The 22,602-nt window shown below is 33.6% G+C and overlaps 1 protein-coding gene across 2 annotated transcripts in view; it reads right to left on the bottom strand.

The window, feature by feature from the left end:
• The window catches only part of LOC145241994 (protocadherin gamma-A4-like), a 290,561-nt gene that overhangs the window by 47,509 nt on the left and 220,450 nt on the right, over positions 1–22,602 (bottom strand). For both annotated transcript variants that reach the window (XM_080104876.1, XM_080104875.1), the window contains exon 7: positions 8,267–10,748. In XM_080104876.1, the coding sequence (XP_079961002.1) occupies positions 8,267–10,669 (2,403 nt within the window). In that variant the 5' untranslated portion in view covers positions 10,670–10,748. The remainder of the gene's footprint in view (positions 1–8,266; positions 10,749–22,602) is intronic.

A 22,602-nucleotide genomic window follows, 5' to 3' on the forward strand; every position in this document is an offset into this window, starting at 1 on the left:
TACTTGAAAGATTTTATTGATGGCTGCATAGACTGACAGTGCCGGTGCGCATACGCCAGTGGCATTCATCCTAAGTGGGTTGAACGATCTTCCTCCAAAGGAGTAAATGTCAAGGGAATATTAAATTCACATGCGGTCCCCAGTCACATATATCACAACTGAAAGTTCTCAATTCAGTATTGCATTAACGATAAGTGAAAAGCTATCATTTTTCTCCACTCATAGAGGAATGCAGACAGGTTTCGTTGTCTATTTGACTTATCAGTGTGGCTAAATATACTGCGATATAATATGCAAATATATTGCGATATAATATGCATATATACATATGTTATATCACTGTGGCAGGTTTGAAATTGATATAAGATATAGGTATATATGTATATTATATCTTATTATGTTTAGCCACACTGATGAGTCATAGATGATGAATCATGTGCCTACGGATAACTATATATACATATAGAAAAAATGTTTATTCACTTACCATTAAAGCAATACTAAATTGAGTATTTTCAGTTATCAGTGTTATAAAAAATATAAATAAATAAGTATAAAAATATAAATAAATGGATAACTTTATCGACATTTCCACTAGCAGTTTTGTTTGTTATGTTGATAAAGCACCAACCACAGAGATGCCGGTTTAGGATCTTGCTATATCTAACTAAACTGACAGATCATAGAGACAATAAAATATGTGTCTACAGATAACTATGTGGGTATAGTGGGGTGTCAGTATTCATTGACAATGTATGATTATATATATATATATATATATATATATATATATATATAATCTTACAGTCACTGAATACTGACACCTCACTCTAGATGCATTACTGGGATTTAATCAACATGAACAAAACACTATAGTTGAATGGAAGATACTTAGATAAATGAAAACTTGCAGTCCATTAAATTTTACCCTGTTATTCATGATTAACAGATAAACTAGAAATTATTAGATTTAAGGATTGTGAAAAATTATTAAATGTTAAAGTAGAATCGGCTATAAGCTGCGAACACTTTAGTAGACAAGCATTAAATAAGCTGTAAGAAAACAAATAACTATTCTCTTCATTTGAATGATATTACAATCCCTACCTCCCCCCGTTCTCATACCCCATAATTAACAAATTTATTAATGAATGAAATAGTAAATTGAAAGGATACAAAGTGGTTCCAGTGCACCTCTAATTAATAACTATTTTAACCTAGACACGTTGAAGAATAGACACATTGAAGAATAGACACATAAAAAAATTTAGTTGATGTGAATAAAGGGATCAACCTTTAGCTGTTTGATAACATCTAAATACCTAGATAAACTGATGAAGACATAATATGCCGTTAACTGGAAAAAGGTAAGTACACTCGGCATCCTTTTTTTTTAAATTTTTTATTACATTTTCACCCCAAACAAGGCACATTGCCACTTTGGTGTAGGGGGCTACTATCAGGGGCAACAACTACTGGGGTACTATGTTGGGATTTGGCCAGCAAGATGACGGTTCACGTTACACTTGAACTTCTGCATGTCAGTACAGTTGGGGAAGCAGTGGCCTGGAATGGAATTACAGAGTTTAGCGGTTCTGGGGAAGAAACTACTGGAGTAGAAGGCTCTCTTACATCTAGGGATCTCTACTGTGGAATGATGGGATTTAGCTGCTTGTCGGGTTTGTCGAGGGTGTCTACGTCGTGGGGGCACAAGTGTCTGCAGTTCGCCAGAGCATTCACCATTAAAATACTTGTAGAACAGGCAGAGGGATGCAACATTACGTCGATGGGACAGAGTCTGAAGCTTAGATGCCAGTTCAGGGCCCATCAGATTGGCGACTCTCTTTTGAACTTACAAATAAAATATCCAAAAACGGTTAACTAAAATAATGTATGTGGCTAACATGTTTAAAAAATAGAATGTTGATACATACCCGCGAGAATTATTATCATGGAGCACCATTATATAATAGAGTCAAACATTTAATTGATTTCGATGCATATCTTTAAATAACAATAACTAAGTACTTGAATTCAACGTTTTATATGAACTGAGTGGCCTCTCAATATGATCGCATCTATACTATCATGCATTGGCTTGCATGTATACAGTCAGAGTGATTTATCTTTTTAATGGAATATAGAATGTTATAAAATGTATTATATACTCTAGCAATTAGGAAGAAATAAATAAAATAGAAGAAAATTAAATAAAAAAAACATTGATTCATAAATCTATAGATTCCTAAAATAAATTATGAACCCCTTTAAACCCAAATTCGGCTGAAAGGAAAGAATAAGAACCATTGAAATAAAGTTTATATAGATATAAAAACCTATACATGCATATGCATAAATGTTTACATCTGTGTTTGAAGTTTCAATGTTCAGTGCGGGCGACACTCAAAATACAATTGTAAATTGCTTAGAACTGTTTTTATTTTATTTTTTTTACAAAGGCATCACCACATTATCAAGGCCAAGAGGCCACTCAAGGATAAGGGTTAAAGAGTGTACAGTAGAAATTGGACAATATAGTAATCATCAGTAATGAAAATTTTGTAAATTTGATAACTTATATGGAACGGCTCATCAAGAACTTATTTACGTTAGACTTGAACACAACCATATTGTAGTCAGCCGGAAAGCAGGAAAACGGAAGACAATTCCACAGGCGTGCAGTTCTAAGAAAGAAGCTTTGTTCATGGAATCTACGTTTAGGTTTAGGCACAGATAAAGAGTGGAGGGGAATTATTAATTAATTGTTTACAGCTAGACGAGTGTTTCTTGTGAAAGTTACTTAGTTTACTAGAATATATATTCCAAAATTCATAATGATCTCTTCATTAGTATAGAAGATTACCCTGCACGTATATAAGCATACTTCACTATATAATTATTTTATTATTAATATATACATATTTTTTAGATGGATGCACCCCTAAATAATTTGTAATAATAATGAAATAACGATTCTGACGCGTCATAAACTTTGCAGTTGAACCAATGATCTCTTACCACCATTTCAATGGGACTCATCATTAACAAGAGATCTTTAAAGTTCTGATCTCTTGTTCATATTATTTGGATTCTTCAGACTACTGTTCTCATCTGGCTTGTTATTTTCACAACGTTTCAGTCAATGTAACCTCTGACCATCTTCAGGTGTATCTTTGTTGAACTCAGGAATCTGCACAGAATTTTAAATGGAACCATGTTCGTAGCATTCTCTCATTCCATCAGCCATGACTAAGTAATTAACAATTATATTTTGAGTGTCGCCTACATTGAAAATTGAACCTTCAATCTACAGAACAGTGTAACTTTTACAAATGAATATTCTCTATGCCACGGGTCATTGCAGACAATTCTAGTACGAATTTTAGGAATCTTAAACTTACTTTTGTTTCTAGATGTAAATATCACTATTATTATTTATCTATGTAATTATAAAATTCAGATCAGCTTGCTTGCTCGGCTGTTTAAATTGTCCATTCGGTTTGTAACTTCTGGTTTCAAAAAATTTGTCTGCTTACCTATTTCAGTCTGATATTAAAAGTCACTGGTGCTATTCAAAGCATACACAAGGTCAGCAATATTTTTTTTATTTTAACTTATTTTAATGCGTTTTCCTTACAAATAAATGCAATTTAACCCTGTTAAATTTAAGTCAATGGAACCTCTAGCCATCCTCAGTATATCTTGTTGAACTCCGGAAAGGAATCTATAATCATATTTATGATCATATTTACTGCTTTTAGTACCGTTCCTGTGGATTCTGACAATTTTTTTTTTTCAGGCCTTATTTTAAAAATATTTTCTCTTCAAGGAGAGGTTGGAGGTAGAAACTTGGTTTCAGTAGTGCTTTTAGTAGGGCCTTCTTAATTAGTGCTTTCAGTAGTGCTCTGAGGCTTCCTGAGTTTTAGTTTTTCGCTCATCACTTAAAAAAAAATGTTTTCTCAGAACAATAAAAGACAATATAATCTCAAAATCACTTTTTATTTTGAACATTTTTCACCTTACCCTTTAAGGGCCATAGGTAGACCAGTACATAATATAAATAATATAATAAAAATAAATAAATAAATATATTTATTTTACTAACTACTAATTACTACCTGTATATTATTCATTATTTATAATGTGGGCAACCTAGACATACTAATTGTGAATTACTTAGGACTTCTACTCAGTCATAGCTGACCAAACAAGAGCATGCTACTCAACCTTTGACCATTTTCAGATATATCTTGTCGAACTTGGGGAAATAATTCATAATTGTATTTTGAATGTCACTCGCAGTGAAGATTGAGTTTTCAACCTCCAGAAGAGAGTAACTTTACAACTGAATTTTACCAAGTACCTTATCCACTATGCCACCGGTCCTTGGTAAAATTTAGTTGTAAAGTTACACTCTTCTGGAGGTTGAAGGTTAAATCTTCAGTGTGGGTGACACTCAAAATACAATTATGAATTACTTAGAACTTCTACCTAGTCATGGCTGATGGAATCAGAGCATGCTACCCCACTGGATTAAATAAAGTGTTCCATTTCAAATTCTGTGCAGATTCCTTTCCGGAGTTCAACATGATATATGAGGAAGGTTAGAGGTTCCATCAACTTAAATGTAAAAATAGCACTCAAGATGAGAACAGTAGTCTGAATAATCCAAATAATACTAATAATCAATCCTCATCTCAAAAATTCAAAAAGGTGATCTGACTTTATTTTTTTTTTAGAAATAATTTAACATAATCTAGTATAAAAGTTAAATGAAAAATTGCTATTTAGTAAGTTCATGCTAATTTAGTTGTAATTATGTATAACAGTTTGGAAACCCATAAGTGTTCATTGTTGCCATTTTTATCATTATCACTAGTCGTAGTAGTAGTGGTAATGATAAGAGTAAAATTAATAGTATTATAATGTTGCACCTCAGCTATTTATTCGTAATCACTTTATATAAAATTTGAAGCATTTCTAACAAATAGTTTTGTAACTTAAAAGTGATTATTGTTGTTGTTATTATTATCCTTATTATCATTATTATCGTTATTATTATTATTATTATTATTATTATTAACATTATCATTATTATTATCATAATTATCATCATTATTATTATTATCATTATTATTCTTATTATTATCATTATCATTATTATTATTAACATTATCATTATTATTATCATTATCATTATTATTATTAACATTATTATTATTATAATTATCATCATTATTATTATTATCATTATTATTATTATTATTATTATCATTATTATCATTAACATTATCATTATTATTATCATTATTATTATTATAATTATCATCATTATTAATATTATTATTATTATTAACATTATTATTATTATTATTATTATTATTAACAACAACAACTCACTAGAAGTTGTTGCTATTAGTGATCATTCAGTGGAAGCAACAGATATCAGCATTATTACTGGCTCACAAGGAGCTTTCACACAGGTCACCAAAGAACTCTCTTTAAAAACAGCCTGAAAGCTGAGTGACAACAAGTCTCCCCAGATTTTCAGTACTCTCCACCTCTTTCAATAACATTTGCGAATAAATTTGCATTATCACAACAGCTGCTTGCCATTGATTTCTTGTTGGCCATTGGTCTTCACTGGAATTTGAGTAGCAATAAGCATCCCCAAAGTCCTAGTTCTCTTTGCACTTTTCTTGTGGAGATCTCGTCAGTGCTCTCTCCTTAGTCTTTCCTTCCTCTTTGACTCTACTTGGCTGTTTGATCTCACTCTTTTATTTTGGAGTGGAGGCAGTAATGTGGTAATGGAGGGATATTATTATTATTATCATTAGTAGTAGTAGTAGTAGTAGTAGTAGTAGTAGTCATAGTAGTAGTAGTAGTAGTAGTAGTAGTAGTAGTAGTAGTAGCAGTATCCTATTTACTTGCGTTCCCACAAGGACAGAGTTAGACACAAGGTCGGTTTTTAATGTGGGGGAAATTCAGCTCCCCAAAAAGGGACACTCTGGATAAAATAAAATTTGTCTCGATCATGAAGGATTTTTCCTCCACTGACCGAGGACAGAAAAGGTGAAGTGTAGCATCAGAACAGATACTACACTGTGATGTTTTTATCATTTATTTTCTGCAAATGTAAAATTACAAATATTAAAAAAAAAATAAACAATTAGGCACAAGGCCAACTAAAAAAAATGGGGAGCGGAGGTCTGTAATCATCCTTGCTACTGTATCTTTTTACTTGTCTAAGGAGTATTCCTAGCAAAAGTTCTCACTCGAAACAATCACTCCAGAGGCTGTCCCACTTACTGTTCTCAAATCAAATCGATATGTTTTTCATATTTCCTTGTGATCTCAGCCCGAAGACCAAGGAAGTATTATTATCAGTATTATCTATGCAATATTCTGCATGTTCTTTCCTTAGTTAATCTCTATATTACGTGTTGAAAAAAAGCCAAATAAAAATTTTGAAGGCCAAACTGCTTCAAAAAAGATCAAATTCAGGAAATTTGGCTTCAAAAGGGCCAATCTGGTAACCCTGGACAAGAATATGAGAGTGATTTCCCTTTAATGTAGCTTCGTTTTCGAATATCATTATAATAATAATACATGACAATTATTATAACAGTGTAAGAAAGGACCTTATAATAATTTCGATGCATAGTGGTTCTTCACCAAACAAAGAAGTCAGCGAAATGTTAGGTAAAAAAAGGGAATGTTCAAAAGAAACAGGGTTATAAAAGAACATTGCTTACCAAGATGTGTTGGACTGGAGGAATAAATTACAGATTGTCTCTTACAATATGATTTTATTATTTGTATTGAACTATGTAGCACAATATTTATTAATTTATCTTATTTGTGTCAGTTTTACATTTCAAATACAATGGCGACTTTTTTTCACAGAAATTTAAAAATTTCTATTTTATTTCTAACTCATATTTGCTGCATGTTATCAGTCTGTGCAAAATAACTGATTTTTTGCACTATCCAGAAAAATATCAGCTTCATCAAAACATTTTTTGATTAAATCTTTTTCTCATTTCCTGGAATTTCCATGGATCCTGTTAGTAGTAGTAGTAGTTTTTTGTTTTTTTTTACATGGGGGTCACCACTTATCAAGGCCCGAAGGCCACTCAGGGATAAGGGTTATTGCGTGTACAGTAATCAATGAGATAGTATTGTAGTAATCATTAGTATTGGGGGTTTTGATAGAGTGTCTTACTTAAGGAGGCGGTTTGTCAGGAATTTGTTTATGTTGGACTTGAGGACGTCCAAGTTGTAGTCAGGTGGGAAATAGGCAAGCGGCAGAGAGTTCCACTGACGTGCAGTTCTAAGAAAGAAACTTTGCTCATGGAATCTACGTTTGAATTTAGGCACAGTTGTTGTTGTTGTTGTTGTTGTTGTTGTTGTTGTTGTTAGTAGTAGTAGTAGTTGTTAGTAGTAGTAATAGGTAGTAGTAGTAGTTGTTGTTAGTAGTAGTAGTAGTAGTAGTAGTAGTAGTAGTAGTAGTAGTAGTAGTAAAAATAATGTTTAACCTATTAACAAGTTGTTATACCAAGAATACTTCATGCCAAAGTTGATACGATTCTGTATAATAGTTTTGGAACTCATAAGTGTTTATTATTGTATTTATTATTAATAGCAGTAGCACAATTATAATTTTAACAAACCCTGGATGCCGATGGTGCATCATGCTCTGCAATTTTCAGACCTATACGTGTTTATTGTTATTTTTGTTGTTGTTGTTATTGTTGTTAGTAGTAGTGGTAGTAAAATTCTTACCTCCTATGACAAATTGGGCATCCAGGTGTTCTTTATACAAAATTTGGTGCACTTTTTTGTCAAATAGTTTCGGAGCCTATAATTGATAATTGATCAACAGACAGAAAAAGGAAATGACTTTTAAATCTCATTATGGTCAAATATTTGTATTGAACTATGTAGCATAATATTACTTTCTGAGTATTTATTAATTTATCTACTTTTGGCCAGTTTTGTATTTAAAATACAACAGATATTTGTTTTATAGAAATGTTATTAAACTCCAATTTGTTGTATGTTATTGGTTTTCCTGTCTAAAAAATTATTTTTTTTATGCTATCCAGAAAAATATCAGCTTTATCAAAACATTTGTTGATTAAATATATTTCTCGTTTCCTTCCCTGGAATTTCCACGAGTCCTGCTAGTTATTATTATGTACCATTATGTAATGTGTAAAAAATAAATTTAATTAAAACAAAATACGTAATGAACGCTACTAACCTGATACACAGCCTCCTGTGCCAACTGTAAATCCATCCCGGAATCCGAGTGCTTGCGTCTATTATCCAATTCGTATCCGGGATGTGACTCTTTTCTTAAGCGTGACAAGTGAATGTTCCTTGCCTTGTCTGATTCAGCTGTCTGAAGGTTGTCACTGCATGTGGTGGCCAGATAGGACGGATACATCAAGTGCACCTGTTCAAATTTATTTGAGGAGGAAGTCACAACACTCCTCTGTGAAGAGTTTCTCCGGTTTATGCACCGAATATAGCAAATAGTTATGCATGCCGTGATGATCACGGACACAGACACGGCCACCGACACTATGACTATCAGCAAGTACATGTGGATACTGTTATTTGATTGGATACTACCATTCGATATCACTGTAGTCTTGTTGCTCACAGTCAAGACCAAGTTCAAACATGTTGATGCTGACCGAGCCGGTGTCCCACTGTCCTTGACGACAACTTCTAATTCGTACGTACCAGAGTCATGCTGGTTGACTTCACGTGTAAAAGACAGCAGCCCAGTGTAGGGATTGACTGTGAGCAGTTGCTTATCATTACCTGAAGTTATCTCATATTTGAGAAAGGCGTTCTCGCGGCTGTCTTTGTCCGAGGCCTTCAGAACTGTTATGTTTCGACTATGTTTTGGATAATAAACAAAATCCAATGTGTAAGGGTTAACGCTGGGGAACGTAAAATAAGGGGAGTTGTCATTCTCATCAATGACTTTTACTATCACATCCACCGTCGTATTTAACGATGGTAATCCGTTGTCTCTTACTAAAACCTGGAACTTATAAACATCCTGAAACTCATGATCCAATGAAATAAGGGTAGTGATCAACCCATCTTCATTTATGTCAAAAGGTAGAAAATTTTTTTTATCTGAAAGCAAAGTATATGTGAGTTTGCCGCCAGGTCCAAGATCGTTGTCCGTAGCATTAATATAACCAACAGGAGATTTAGATTTGCGATTTTCATTAATCCAAAATTGGAATGTTTTCTTTGGAGAGATAGGTACTACGTCGTTAACATCTGTTACCTTGATTGAAAATTTTCTTTCACTACGAAGTGGAGGAGAGCCTTTGTCCTGGCAGACAATAACAATTTCATGACAATTTTGCAACTCTCGGTCCAGTGGGTTCTTGATTATTATTTTGTATTTTTTCGTTCGCAGTTTTTGAAGCTGGAACTTGTCGTGCTGCAGGTCACACGTAACCTCTCCATTGTCACCTAGGTCATTGTCAGTGACCTTCATGTATGCTATGAAGCTGCCAACCTTGATGTCTTCTGCAATGTCTACAGAATTTCCGTTTGAGGACGAAACAAAATTTACATCAATAGTTGGAGCGTTGTTCTGCTGATTAATCACATCAACGAGAACCTTTGTGATGGCATTAAGTGGTGGCGTTCCACCATCTGTTGCTTCGACATACAAGTCATGTGAAAGATCTTGGCCAAATGTAAACTTTTTAACAAGGAATATTTCTCCAGTGATTTTATTAAGTTTAAAATGTAATTGGGCCAGATCGGATGTTTGCGGACTGTATTGGTATGAAATCCTTCCATTCAGATCTGAATCTGCATCACTGGCAGACAGTGTAATAATCGGTGACGTTTCACTTGGCTCATTATTTACAGAGATATTATAAAATTTTTGTGAAAACATGGGGAAATTATCGTTGACATCTGTAACTGATATGTGGACGTTGAGTACACTTTGCTTTTGGGGATCGCCTCCGTCTTTGGCAATTACCTGCACTGTATAAAAATCTTTTATTTCTCGATCTAACATTTCTTCTAAGTTTATACAAAGTTTGGATGTCCCATCAACGCTTCGAGTGACAGTCAGTGTGAATGGATCATTGCTGTTCTTTTTTAACTCATAGGTTATCCGCGAGTTGAGCAAACTTGAGTCTCCATCCATCGCATTTGGTATCAAAATCTTGGTCCCTTTTTTATCATTTTCTGAAAATTGTATGTGGATGTCTTGGACTGGAAACTCCGGCTGGTGATCATTGACATCCTTCAGTACGACCTTGATTTCAAGAATCTTCATGAATGAATCTCCTCGCTGGACGCCAACGTCCACCATCTTGTAACATTCTTTGTGGCGTTTGCACATTGTCTCAGTGTCCAGCACATGAGAGGTGTAGAGTTTTCCAGTATTCTCCGGGACCCGGAACAGCTGCAAGTTTCCTGTCTGTCTCCGCTGGAGTTGGATGAAGCGTATGAGGCCGTGATCTTTTGGCGGGATATTGTCCAGCAGGTGTGAGTCAGCAGCAATGTCCCCAATGTAAGTTCCAGGACTCTTACCTTCTTCCACGTAGTAGGTGAGGTCCACACCTATACAGGCGTGCAGCACAAGGAATAGGAGGAACACCTGGAACAACATCTTCGTTGTCAGGCCTAATAAAGAACACAAATGTAAAATCCATCCAGACTGGATATGTCAGGTGATATTACCACAAAATCTGAAAAAAAAAAAAAAAAAAAAAATTAAATGAGAATTTAAAATGATAAGCAGCAAAATCCCACCCCTTCAATGCAGAGATCCCTAAATGCCTGAAAACCTTCTACTCAAACTGCATGACTTTGGAATTTCCTCCCGTTTTCCTGCTTCCCTGACTGTACTAACATGCAGAAGCTAAAGTATAATGTGAACAGGCATCTCGCTGCTCAACTCCCTACATGGTATTCCAAATAGTAGCCCCCTACGTCCAGTTGACATTGTGTCTTGTTTGAGGTCAATAAGAGTAAAAAAAAAAAAAAAAAAAGAAATATTATAATGCCTGATTAGAATTAAAGTCTGAGTTATAGATGTTATATAACCCATTTAATATAGTTATGGATCTGGTTCATCTTCACCTCTCTCTTCCACCCCCCTCCTCTCTCTCTCATATTAACATATGAGAGGATTTGTTTACGTTGAGCTTGTTTTAGGCCCTTCAACATCATTGCCCTGCTTTTTATTGAAACCAACCGAGAGCTCTTTTTATTATCCTTGCTGTTTCCTTAAGTGCAATTGTCTGGATCTCTCTTGCATTTGGGTCACCAGGAATATTAATTAGGTAGGACTTCAGGTTCTTCTTCATAAGCCGTGTGGCACCTATAATAACTGGTATGAATGATACCTCCCTAAGATAAGCGCAGTATTTAATGACATAACTATTGTGGCCCTAGGAAAGGGTCATTAAGAAAGACGCAAACAACAAGGTTTAAGTGGAAAGAATATATTGTACAAAGAAAGTAAATACAAAGAAATGTTGTCAGTATTTCTTATTCTTAGTTAGATTGTCTTATAGCCTTGCGTTAGGTCACGATATCCCCCGCCCCCGGTGAGAGTATTAACTTTGTGGTTTATATAATGGTTAGCAGAGTCCATTATGAGTGAATAGGTGAGTCCTTGTAACAATAACAAAAGCAAATTATCATCATATTAGAAAAAACTTAACTTGAACTAAATAATAATGCCACTACAAAGTTAAACATGCACATATCTATGTTCCTATAATTTTTTTTTTTTTGTGTGTTGATATTCATATTAAACCCCCTTTTTTTATTGGTATTTATTTGCTTCCCCACAAAAGCAAAATGTGATGCAAGGTTTTTTTAATGTGGGGGAAAACCAGCTACCGAAAAGAAGGGCAAAAGAGGCACTCTGGTAGGGACCAAAAATAAAAATTGCTTTAGTATAAAGGGTTTCCCCTCCATTGACGAAGGACAAATTAACTTAAGTGTAGCATCAGAACAGATACTACACTTTGAATTATATATTTTTTATTCACTCTGAAAGTTTACAAACAAAACAGAAATAAACAAAAAATTAGGCACAAGGCCACTCCAAAAATTGGGGAGGAGGTGTTTATGGTCATCCTCATCACTGTACTTTTGCTAGTTTATGCTTCATCCTAGGTAAAGTTCTCATTCACCACAATATCTCAAGCACACCGGAGGGGGGGGGGTCGTCCTACCTAAGATTCCAAAATATCGTGTGTGTGTGTATGTTTTATTTTATTTTATGTTATTTTTTTTATAAGCAATAAAATAAATAAAATTTTATAAAAAGTCGTTTATTTAATTTTATATCATAGGCTTAGGATGGGCGGAAAAAGTCCAAAAAATATAATCAAAATGTTAATAAGATCCTCCCAACCTTCTCTAGGTGGTAGAACGCCCACTGTTTTCTGGCTTGGTGTTGGCTGAAAACAAGCAATTCACTCTCTATATAGGGTTGGGGGGGGGATATGTGAAGTTTCTCCAAGATTGCTTATTGGGGTAGCCGGAGACGAAAAAGAAAGGATCGGGTGTGGGTATCTTGGAGATTTCCTATCGGGGATGGAAGGGGCCATTCACTGGGCTAGCTAAGAACTTTGTCTAAACGCTTGTTTTAGGGGTTTGGAGTCCGGCAGGATCTGGAACCCTGTATGCCATGCTTAGGTGGGGAACACAAACTACAATTTGGCACCTCTACGCACACAAAAACTCACTATCTTTATTCATCTTCGGTTAAAGGCCTTAGAGTATAATCTTTTCCTATCACATCTGATCTTTACCTTCAGCTGGTGCTTGAAGAAGGGGACCAGATCCTGATCAGCAAAAGATTCAACCCTGCGCTTCTGTTGCACTCTTGAACTCCATATCACCATTCTGGCCACGCCCAGGATTGCAAGAAACACCATTCGTCTCTCTGTGTCCCATATCAGCTCTGAACTGTGGATGACGTAGGACATGTCCAGCAGATGAGGCCACTCAGGATCAACATGAGCTGCCACGTTGTTGACATACACCTAGTACCGTCTGAGTCTGCTGCAATCGAAGAATGCATATTCTGGCATTTCCTCAGCTGGGGTCCTGATATGGGGACACCCTGACGACCTCACTAGTTTGGAACTTTTCAGTATGGCGTTGAGGGGCAATGTGTTTCGGGCCAATCACCAGGTCAAGGAAAACTCAGAGTTGTTGAGATGACTCGAACCTGGCATCTGCTCCACAGGGAGCAGATCTCCTCCTTTGACAAACCCAGATGCTTGATGAGCGGGTTGGCGGCAGCCCCTTTCACTAGTTCAGTAAGCCATGGAAGGTTGCTGAACCTTGGAGCGTTCCTTAGCGCAACCCTATACTCTCTAACGAACTGCATGTCGCGTTATGGTTTTCAACACGCCTTGACCTTGTGGTCCAAGATGAAGTCAGGAAAAGCAGCCTCTTCCGTGGGATTCCACACAGACTCATCTGTCAAGGTTCGGATCAGAAAGGCCAACCTATCGGCGTCTCAATGACACCTCAAGTTGGGCATTCTCAAACATCCCTCACATGAATGTTGAACACAGACCTGTCTGCGAACTCAATGTTTCCCTTTGTCCCAAAGAAGCAAGGACAACTTTTTCTGTAGGGATTTAAGATAGTTCTCAGGCAGGGGAAGTACAGCCAGTCGGTAAAGGATGAGCAGAAAGATGTAGGTAGCACATCCCTCCGCCTTGCACTTCAAGGATAGTTTCCTTCGAACCTACAAGTTGACCATGGCTTCAACCTTTGACTTTACCTCTGAATAATTCTTTTCCAGCTGAAGATCTGGTCCAAACCACACGAGAAGGATCTGAACCGGGGTCATCAGTCCAGCCGAAGGGAGCAGGGAGTTGGTGCCCCTCCAGGCTCCCAACTGCAGACCGGTTGACTAGGCCAGTGGGACAGAGTTCCACAAGCTTTGTTCATGGAATTTGTGTTTAGATTTAGGCACAGATAGAGAGTGGGAGAAATTGTCGCTAATGGTTGTAGCTAGTCAAGCATATTTTTGTGAAAGTTTGGTATGGGAAGACCATAGATTGGAGTTCAGGCGAGCACTTGCTATGCAAATAACAATAGAGCAGAAACAGGCTCAAAGCATCTCTTCTGTGAGGAAGAGGTTTTATGGAAGAGGAAAGGGCATCACCTACCAGGTTTCAAACTCTGTCAAGACAATATATGGCACTCCGAGCATCTCCTGCCCAAATGTAATAACAGTGCTGCATCCTAATATGTTTCTAACTCTTATACAGGTAGAAGATTGCATTAGCAGTGACATATCTACTGGAGCAGTAGAATGATCCAGCCATTTTTCCAATTTTATTGAACTTGAGTATAAATATTGTTTTTCATTATTCATGAGTTGTTACTGGCTGGACCATTCTCACAAAGTTTTGAGCACCCCCTGTATACATTAGCACTTGCATCTTCACTAATGTTTAAACTGCAACTGACCACTCACTCCAAATCCTTTCCATGTCACATGATAAAATCGACAAATATGTGTACAGGTGGTCATAGCTGACCCTGAACCAAACCTTTGTCAATCATAACCTATGTATTTGGTAAGTCATAGCTAGACTTTAATAGCATATTACCACTACAAATACATTATATTTTATGAATTTTTCTGAAATTAGGTATGTATTTAGCAAAAATTTAAAAATATATTTTCACTTTGTTTCATTTTATTTAAATGTTACAGAAATCAAGGACCCCAATTCCTGGAGGTTAACACTTGATCTCTATATGAAATACATAGATATTCAAATATTCCATTAAAATTCTCGTTTATGTGTGAAATTTTGAATTAGTAAAGAAATTGAGAACATAATTTTTATCTCCCCAAATAACCAGTTAACTATGTTATAGTATATATTTCTTGTGATGGCTTGGTCTTACCGGATTCCAGGACAAGAATTCATCTGGTCTGGTGGAGTATTCAACTTTGTGATGTTACTAAAGGTAACATCACTTTAGAAAAGTGCATCATTCCTTGCATAAACCAGTGTGTAACTATACTGAGGGTATCTTATTTAGGTGTCGAATATTCTGTTATTTTGAATATTTGGCTGGAGTTTTACTTGTAGAGTGAAGTATCCTCATGCCAGGTTGTTCTGACAAACTCGGCTTTACAGAGATACTTTAGACGTGCACGGAAAATATCTAGTACGCATTACGTGCATTCATATTAACCGTGAATTGCAATGTGCAAGCTGAAAGTCAAACACAAAATAAGTATGGGAAAAAATGCAGAGCCACTGACCGAATTTTAACCTGTGCAACCATCATAATAACCAAAATATACTTTAATCACTTTGCCTTAGAGACCCTTATATCATCCACCAAGTTTCACCACTTGTTTGAAAAACATTTCAATATCTTGAATACAGATTACATAATATATTTTATGATGTTGATGTTGCGTTTGCATTCCAGGTTGCTAATAATTTACACAGATAATATACATGTACTAGTCTAAAAAAAATGATGTAAAAAAAATGTACTAGTAAAAAAAATGATGTAAAAAATGATGTAAAAAATGATGTAAAAAATGATGTAAAAAAATGACGTAAAAAATGATGTAAAAAAATTATGTAAAAAATGGTGTAAAGAAATGATGTAAAAAAATGATGTAAAAAAATGATGTAAAAGAATGATGTAAAAAAAATGATGTAAAAAAAATGATGTAAAAAAATGATGCAAAAAACGATGTAAAAAATGATGTAAAAAATGATGTAAAAAAATGATGTAAAAAAATGATGTAAAAAATGGTGTAAAGAAATGATGTAAAAAAATGATGTAAAAAATGATGTAAAAAATGATGGAAAAAAATGATGTAAAAAATGATGTAAAAAATGATGTAAAAAAAATGACGTAAAAAATGATGTAAAAAAATGATGTAAAAAATGGTGTAAAGAAATGATGTAAAAAATGATGTAAAAAAATGATGTAAAAAATGGTATAAAAAATGATGTTAAAAATGATATAAAAAAATGAGGTAAAAAAATGATGTAAAAAATAATGTAAAAAAAAATTGATGTAAAAAATGATGGAAAAAATAATGTAACAAATGGTGTAAAAAAAATGATGTTAAAAAACGATGTAAAAATTGATCTAAAAATGATGTAAAAAAATGATGTAAAAATAATGTAAAAAATGATGCAACAAAAATGATGTAAAAACAATGATGTAAAAAAAAATTATGTAAAAAAATGATGTAAAAAAATAATCTAAAAAATTATGTAAAAAAATGATGTAAAAAATGATGTAAAAAAATGATGTAAAAAATGATAAAAAAATGATGTAAAAAATGATGTAAAAATGGTGTAAAAAATGGTTTAAAAAATGATACAAAAAAATGATCTACAAAAAAAGGATGCAAAAAAATGATATAAAAAGATGATGTAAAAAAATGATGTAAAAAATGATGTAAAAAAAAATGATGTAAAAAAATGCTGTACAAAATGATGTAAAAAAATGATGTAAAATGATGTAAAAAAAATGATGTAAAAAATGATGTAAAAAATGATGTAAAAAATGATGTAAAAAAATGATGTAAAAAATGATGTAAAAAATGATGTAAATAACTTATGTAAAAAAATTATGTAAAAAAAATAAGGTAAAAAATGATGTAAAAATAATTGATGTAAAAATTGATGGGAAAAAATATGTAAAAAATGATGTAAAAAATGATGTAAAATAAAATGACGCAAAAAATGACGTAAAAAATGATGTAAAAATTGATCTAAAAAAATGATGTGAAAAAAAGATGTAAAAAATGATGCAAAATAAAATAACGTAAAAAAATGATGTAAAAAATAGCGTAAAAAATGATGTAAAAATTGATCTAAAAAATGATATAAAAAAATGATGTACAAAAATGATGTAAAAAAATGATGTAAAAAATGATGTAAAAAATGATGTAAAAAATGATGTAAAAAAATGATGTCAAAAATGATGCAAAAAAATTACGTAAAAAAATGATGTAAAAAAAATGGTGTAAAAAAATGATGTAAAAAATGATGTAAAAAAATGATGTAAAAAATGATGTAAAAATTGGTGTAAAAAATATAAAAAATGGTGTAAAAAATTATATAAAAAATGGTGTAAAAATGATGTAAAAATATTATGTAAAAAAATGATGACGTAAAAAAATTATGTAAAAAATGGTGTAGAAAATTATGTTAAAAATAATGAAAAAAATTATGCTCTGTCAGTGTTAGCACTAATATTCACATAAAATCATAGAATTAGATTAGTAAATCAGGTTTTCATTTATAAATTATTATTATCGTTTCTGATGATTTAATGGAATCATTTGTAATGATTCCATCAGAAAAGGCTACAGCATTGTTCTAATCAAGAGCAAGATGAGAGAATAGCATTTCATATAGTTTGGACATGTCCTGAGGGCTGATGATGACAACATCATCACAAAACTCACTTTTAAATCAGAAGTTGCTAAGAAGCAATCAAGTGGAAGGCTAATGATGAGACGGGCAGGTGCCCTGCGCAATGACCTCTGTAAAATCAGCCTTTAACAGGACCAAACTTGTGATTGTGCCAAATGGAGACAAAAATCCATTAGCCCAAACATTGCCATAGCTTGGAACTAATGAAAACGAAAATAATTCTTACTGTTGACATTTTAGTTAGCATGAAATTCTTTGTACAAATTTATTGTTGTCGACCTTGTTATTTGCTTTCTTGCTTTTCCTTACCACTGGAAATGGCTTCGTTCAGAGACTAGAAAAAAAAGTCACGTTTTTTATTTGCTAACTTTTTTATGATAATAAGACTATATTATATTTATATAAAAATATGCAAAAATTAATACACATTGGAGGATAGAGTGGAGGATATATAAATGGATTAAAAAATGATCTTCAAATACCAGATATTTGCTAAATATCATGTAACACTGTTGAAATATCAACTCAATATTGATCTATGTTTCCGAAACTTTGGGGACAAATAGAATTTTATAATAAAAATTGTAGTGATTGAAGCACATTGTTTCATATTACTTTATGGTAATATTTTAAAATCTGTGCAAGAGTGATTTGCCAAATGTTACTTAAATATGATTAACAAGGTTTGACTGTTATTGTCGGTTCATTAAATCGTGTAATATATGAGGATTTGAAGTAAGATAATTGCGGTTCCAGTTTTCATGAAGATACAAGTACTTATGTTGGATTCTGCTTTATACCTTTCATGTCTTGAAGTCAGAAGAAACTTATAGTTGAGGAAAACACATCCATATTCAAATACGATAAAATATGTTAAGTGAAAATGTTATCCTTGTCAGCTTTTCGTCATGACGACCGAACAACATATCAGAGAAATCACTCAGCTCATTACCTGCATTGCTGAGACGTCATTAAAAGAGCTATACAACACTATTTCTTACATCGGATGGTGAGACAGACCCCCTTTCACCAAAACTGAATTCATAGCCAATAGATGCGAAAGATTGGATTATAAATCAGATCTTTTTCATAAAAATAAGTTCGAGTTAGATCGACTAAGAATTTGTATTTTTCAAACTACTATTCTCATCTTTGATGTTATTCTCACAATATTTTGACCGATGTAACTTCCAAACTCCTTTAGGTGCATCTCGTCAAACTTGTGAATCTCTACGAAATTTCGAATCAAACCATTTACTTTGCGCTTGTTCTGTTAGCCAAGATAAGAGCAGTAGCGCAAATAATACAAATATAAATTTTCAATCCTCATCTCAAAGATTACAAAACATAAGACTATGAAGAAACCAACATCCAGCACAAACCAGGACACTATGATCTTCACTTCACACACCAAGAGAAGGATGATAATTTTAGGCTGAGAAAAAGGTCTTAGGCAGGAGGCTTTAATTAGTTAAGTGCTAACACATGCTAGGACAGGGGGAGCATGTTTGAGATATTTAGAGTTAAATAACAATAAGTGTTTAGCAATGGAATAGTGCAGTAACTAAAAAGAAAATCCTGTGTCCTTATAGCCAACCTGGAAGAGAAATCTTAATGGAAAGTTGCTAGGATATCTATTCTGCAACTAATCACTTAAAACTTGTGAGCAAGATTGATATACATTGATATATTGTTTATATGCATATTTTTCTAACCATACCAAACTATCCTTCAGGATTACAACATGGTCCTATAAGTGTCCAGGTGAAGCTACTATAAATTAATGAAGGAGTACCTAAAAAAAGCTAAGTACACACCAGGCATAATTATGTACTAACGAAACTTAGCAGGCCACCCGACGTTGCCTGGTCATAAGTTATGCGTAAATATTATATTCAATTCATACAGATTTCGTATTTATTATTATAGAGCCAATTCTCTATTGATTATTGTCCAATGTATAGTAATGATTTCAGAAGTTATAAAAAGAATATGACTTGGGTACCATCCACTAGAATCGAAACCAGAATGTTTAGCCTTAGTCATTATTTATCTTTCCAGTATCGTTACCATCTGAGCTACCAACAGATGGATACAAAAAGTTAAAAATTAAGCGACTTTGGAGCACAAAAGACCATTCGTTTTAATGGTACCACTCACATCTTTGTAGCTCTTCAACTTTTAAAGTTAAAAGAAAATTAGGAGATTTTACTTTTGAAAAGACCCTCATATGATAATGCACGCTCTGGATGCTCATGCACAGCCATTATTCATCGCTGGCAAAAATGCATTGAGAATGATGGTGACTATGTAGAAAAATAATTTGCTATCGTCAGACAGATAAGCAAGAGTTAAAAATGAACTGACAAACGTATAAATGTATATATTTGCACATGCAACCATGAGTATGTGGTGCAATGAGGCAAAAAGTAGCTGGTTAATATTACCGCATCCAAAACTAAGCGTCTATCTTTTCACCTCCAATGCTCTGATCCCTATTTTACCACTACTGATATGAATGGCTCTCATCTTAAAGAAGCACTTTGCTTTGACAAGCTTCTGGGACTCTTGATTTGAAATGGAAGATTTCCATCAAATCTATTGCAAATATCACTGGAAAATGGTTGCATTATTCTATTCCTCCAGTGTATAAGGATTTCTCTTTCTCTGACTGAGAAAGAACAGATACTACACTTTGAAAAATGTATTCATTTCCACAAAATTTTACATTTATCTAAACAAATTAAGAACAAGGCTATTCGAAAGTGTAGGGAAGAGGTGGAATCTATGGTCATCCTTATCACAGTACCTTATATTTGTCTAACATTTTCCTAGCTAGAATCTTAAATCACCATAATACCACATTCACTCCAGATGTTGTTCTACTTGATTCTCAAATTGTTTTTTTTTTTTTGTATTATCTATAAAATTGAAATTGTGTGTGTGTCTGTGTGTGTACATTTCCCTACCAAATTACTCTATTAATCTTCAGTCAACCAAACTGAGATTTGACATAAGGGGTATTGAGATTTGGGAATATCTTTTAAATCGGTTTTCGGACAGAAATTTGGCTGTTAAAGGGTCAAAGTTCAATGATTTGACCTTTGAGAACTCTCCCAAACTCCTCCCCCAATTTTGGGTCTAAACACTTGAAATTTAGATGTTGGTTACTTGCATATGGATCAAACTTTTTAACTTGATTTGAGCCCAAAACAATAAACAGGGTCAAAATTGGAGCAAAAATTTTGACCTCTGCGGTCTCTACCAAATTACTCAATTAATTTTTGCTTTAAACATTTGAAATTTTACATAAAGTGTATTCAGATATAGGGCAAGCTTTTTAATAATTTTTTGGCCGAAAATTTGGTTTGCCGGAGGAACTTGGTAGAGTTTGCAAAGGTCAACTCTTTCAACTTTGACCGCTTACCAGCCAAATTTTCGCTCACAAACTGATTAAAAAACTTGCTGCATGTCTGAATACCCTTTATGTAAAATTTCAAATGTTTAGACACAAAATTGGCTTTGCTAGAGACTGCAAAGGTCAAATGACAACAACAAAGAAGCAGTATAATATATAATATACTGTCAGAAATAAAGTCCAATATATATATATATATATATATGATTGTTTTTCAAGGAACATACATTTGTCTCTGATAAGTTGTTTGGTGGGCTTCTGCTATTCAATGAAACACACGCAAGATGTACTTCCAAAAAATGATAATAATAAATATATATGAATAATAAATAATATGAATATGAATAATAATATATAAATGAATAAAATATAATGAGTGTAAATAATAACACACACACACACACACACACACACACACACACACACACACACACACACACACACATGTTTGTTCAATTATATTTCACTCATTAAAGATGGCTGCCGGAACAAACATACAATGTTGAGTCTTCTATGATTTTTTCTTCTTGTAATATTATATTGTCATGCATATTTTCTATCTACGCAAAGAATTTCTAATATTTCTGAAGAGTATATGCACGAAAAAAGATGATATTGACATAATAATAACCGTTTGTAGCTGCATAACAAAACTGATCTATAAAAAAATGTACCAAAATTTTAACATGCCAGAGGAGCTGTTTTGCATGAAAAATAAATATTTGGATCTCGGATAAAGAATGAATTATAATACAAATGACAAATTCTAAAAGTGTATAAGTCAAAATCAACTAAAAACATGCTTATCACATAATATATGTATATATATATATTGGAGGTAGAGAGAAAAATAGATATAAAATATAATTAGAAAGATGTGGGTTTTTTTTTTGTTTTTTTTTTACACAGTGATCACCACTTATCAAGGCCCGGAAGCCACTCAGGGATAAGGGTTATTGCAAGTACATTACGTTAGTGTGGAGATTTGATGAAGTGTTTACTTAAGGGGGCGGTTCATTAGGAATTTGTTAACGTTGGACTTGAAGACATCCAAGTTGTAGTCCGGTGGGAAGCAGGCAGACGGAACAGAGTTCCACAGGCGTGCAGTTCTAAGAAAGAAGCTTTGTTCATGGAATCCATGTTTTGATTTAGGCACAGATAAAGAGTGGGGGAAATTTTTCACAGTGGATTCAGCTAGACGGGTGTTTTTCGTGAAAGATTGGCGAGGGGGGACCAGAGATTGTAGTTCAAACGAGCACCTGCCATGGAAATAACGATAAAACAAGGATAGGCTCGCAACGTCTCTTCTGTGGGAGAGAGGTTGCAGGGTAGAGAAAAGGGCATCCCCCACTAAGCCACGAAGTCTATTTTGTACTCTGTCAAGGCAGGATAGGCTGTTTTTAGCAGCTCCTGCCCAGATATGGCAGCAGTAATCCATCCTTGGGCGTACTTGGCTTGTTGCGTGCATATATATTATATATTAGAGAGAGACAAATAATGCGTCATATATATATATATATATATATATATATGTATATATATGTATATATATATATATATATGTATATATATATATATACATATATATATGTATATATATGTATATATATATATACTATTTCGTGTATATGCATATATAATAATATAAAGGGATTTAATATTTTATGTATATATATATATTTTTTTCAGTATTTACTTCGGCAATGCTCAAAG

The sequence above is a fragment of the Euprymna scolopes genome, chromosome 21 (assembly GCF_053919585.1).
Source record: "Euprymna scolopes isolate OS-2025 chromosome 21, ASM5391958v1, whole genome shotgun sequence".
Classification (NCBI taxonomy): domain Eukaryota; kingdom Metazoa; phylum Mollusca; class Cephalopoda; order Sepiida; family Sepiolidae; genus Euprymna; species Euprymna scolopes.